This window comes from Dipodomys ordii, unplaced genomic scaffold (genome assembly GCF_000151885.1).
Source record: "Dipodomys ordii isolate 6190 unplaced genomic scaffold, Dord_2.0 Scaffold91, whole genome shotgun sequence".
Lineage (NCBI taxonomy): Eukaryota > Metazoa > Chordata > Mammalia > Rodentia > Heteromyidae > Dipodomys > Dipodomys ordii.
The window spans coordinates 4,492,891-4,496,012 of NW_012267307.1; the positions used below are offsets into that span (position 1 = coordinate 4,492,891).

General features: G+C 64.3%; 1 protein-coding gene across 1 annotated transcript in view; it reads left to right on the forward strand.

Annotated features, from left to right (window-relative positions):
* Positions 1–2,684, forward strand: part of Nfatc1 (nuclear factor of activated T-cells, cytoplasmic, calcineurin-dependent 1) — a 117,471-nt gene extending 114,787 nt beyond the window's left edge. Inside the window, exon 12 of the mRNA XM_013026119.1 lies at positions 2,073–2,684. Coding sequence (XP_012881573.1) covers positions 2,073–2,075 — 3 coding nt within the window. The 3' untranslated portion in view covers positions 2,076–2,684. The remainder of the gene's footprint in view (positions 1–2,072) is intronic.
* Positions 2,685–3,122: the final 438 nt, after the last annotated feature.

Here is a 3,122-nt window from a genome sequence, read left to right on the forward strand (position 1 = left end):
CCACAGCCTCCATCCTCCCCACAGCCTCCATCCTCCCCACAGCCTCCATCCTCCCCACAGCCTCCATCCTCCCCACAGCCTCCATCCTCCACCACAGACCATTGCTGTGGTCCCTCAGCCCTCAAGCCCGCCCTGGTCTCTGGTGGAGTGGCTCTTCGCCTGCTGCTGAGTCATCCCTGAGAGCTCGGTGGACTGTAGGCGCTGGTGTCAACGCAGAAGAGGTTCAAACGCTTGCTGGCGCATGGTGTCCCGTCCACTGCCTGGGGCCTGTGCGCGCTCCGCGTCTGGGGCGGCCCCTCGCCCCTCCTTGGCATTTCTCGTGGCCCAGGCTTCCCTGCCCACCGGCTGCCCGGGGCCCGCTGGGAGCCTCATGCTGCCCCTGCCCAGGACCTCGGTCTGAGATGATGCCCTGAGTCCCGTCCCGCCGGAGGCTGGGGCCAGCGAAGGACAAGTTAGCCCTGGCCATCAGAGGCGGGGTCTGCAGAGGGGCGGCGATGGGGGCAGGGCTGGGGTCAACACGCTTCCCGTGGAACCTGCGGCCTCCATGGAGCCGAGCCGTCTTGGCTGGGCTCGGAGAAGTCCAAGTTGCAGACCAGCCTTCCCCTTCCTGACAGTGCCCCAAGGGGGTGGAGGGCTGCGAGTTTTCTCTGTCAGCTGCTGTTTGATGTGGGCACGGCGAGGCCCCGTTTAAATGGCCGAGCAGTGGGCTGATGAGGGAGGTGCAGCACCCGAGCCTCCTGCCCCGGGGCGTCCCTGGCTTACTCTGGGGGGGTGCACAGACGGGGTCAGAGGTCACTGTCCCGCCACAGCAAGGCAGCAGGGGGGGGCACCACCCGCACGGCCGGCCAGCCGGCGGCGCACAGAAGACGGCCACTCTGTGCCGGCACAGGGCATGTCTCCGGCTGTGCGGCAAGCCCCGCGCCCACGTCCCAGTGTCATGGAAAGTGCCGGTAGCTAGGGAGCTGCTGCATGCACTCCAGGGACAAGTTGAGTCCTGAGCACTGGTCCCCGACCAGCCCGTGAGCACCTGCGCCTTGTTGTTCATTAGTGGCTGTGGAGCCGCGGGACCGGGGGAGCCTGCCTTGCCTCTGGGGTTTTCCACGCCGAAGGCCAGGTCCTGTGTTGGGGATCAACACAGATCTCCATGAAGCAGGCCGCCAGCGGGGGCTGGGCCGGGGCCTCTGCCTTCTGTGTGACAGTTCGGCTCCCGGCCCGCCAGCCGGGCTGCAGGCAGACAGGCTCAGGGTGGCAGGCCGAGCCGCAGCCCCCCCTCCCCCTCCACGGCTCCGGCTCTGTTTGTGGCCAGGCTTTCTTCTGTTATCGGTTCCCATGACACAATTCCTGGTTCCCCGATGCACTTTATTATTGTTATTCTTAACACTGTGTCGGGCGGGTGTTGAAAGGAGCTGGGGAAGGGAGCGGGCAGCGGAGTTCTCGCCCACTGACAGCTCCAGGAAACCGTCCTCAGACCCGGAGGACCTTATCTGGGCGCAGGCCCCGCAGCTGGAGGAGGGCAGCCTGGGCCGCCCATGATGTCAGCGCGGGCCCCACCCCCAGAGTGTCAGGAAAGCGGGACACCGTGACGCCACCCTGCGACATTTCCTATCTGAGCGCTGATCGGGGCTGGCCTCTGCCAGGCTCCCCATTTCCTGCCTATCTGCCAAAAATCACACACACTCTGACACTGAGCCTGACCCTCACGGGGACGGCAACAAAAGGCCCCCAGCCAGGAGGCGCGAGGCCGGCGGCCGGCTGTGGCCGCACACCCTCCCCCCGGAGGCAGCTGTGTCCGTGGCTCATTCCCCAGCGGGAACGTGTCCCTGCGTGGACCTCTGGCCGGCTGTCGAAGGCCCGGGCAGCACTGTGCCAGCCCCGCTGAGTCCCTGCCCGGCAGGCACCACCCCTCGGGGCGGCTGGGCGGGAGCAGGAGGGGGCAGCCAGCCCGTCCTGGGCCACGTTGTCCCAGGCTGGACGTAGCTGATTGGAGGTGCGGCTGCGGTCTTTCCCTGCTCCCTGTGTGGCTTTCCGTGGAGGACGGTTCCATAACCCTCTCTCCTCTCGCTTTCTTGCAGTAAACGAGATCATATGCAACGACCTCTCCAGCACAAGCTCCACCACATAGGTGAGCACGGCGGAGCTGGCGGAGCAGGTGGCGGCGGCTCAGCGCAGACGCCGGGCTCCAGCAGGCAAGACTTTCCATGGAACAGACTGCACCCGCACCCGGTGCCCCCAGAACCTCCACCTTCCCGGATGCTGAGAGCTGGACTTGGCCATCCACGTACGAGGACGAAGCTCCCGAAGGAGGAAGGAGGGGAAGCGGGAGAGCGCATTCCTGAGGACAAGCCATCTCAAGGAAACGGAGGGCCGGCAGGAAGGCCAGGGCCAGGGGCTGGCCTCTGGGGAAGAGCCCCGTGGGCCCCCGATTTCAATACTGGAAGTGCCTTACTCATCCCCCCCCCCATCCAGATGCCGTGGACACAGCATTGGGTTTGCTGCCATGAGAGTATTCGTAGGAACAAAAACTAGAAAAACATTTCATGAGGAGGCTTTAACCTTTGAACAATGACCCGAGTTCTGGCAAGCGAGGGGTTGTGAGACACACCCAGTAGGCTTCCCACTTCTTCCCACTTCCCGGGCTGTCCTACACAACGCACCGCCTTGCCTGGTGCGTTCTGAGGTCTCCTTCAGAGCACTCCCTCCTCCGTGTGAGCAAAACCGTAGGGGTGTGATAGTAGCATGCTGGGATTTCTGTTTTTCAATGTGGCTTTGGGCATAGCACAAGACAGGGACTGGGCAGGAAAGCAAGCTGCCTGGCATCCCTTGCACGTGCATGTGTGTAGATAGGCATGCATTTATGTACCACTAGTAAGTGGCAGAGGCGGTGAGGACCAGGCCGGGCCCGGCCAGTGCTTCTGCAGTAGCAATACTCAGCGTCTGTTTTGGAGAATTTACCCAGGAGTCCACACCCGCTCTCCAGCGCCTCCCGCTGGGAGCAAGGCCCCGCGCAGACAGACAGTACTCGCACATCTCACGCGGCCACAGCCCTTCCGAGCGCCGGAGAGCCGAGCCCAGATGCCCCTGGGTCACCACACGGCAGACCTGGAGAGGAGCTGTAAATAGCC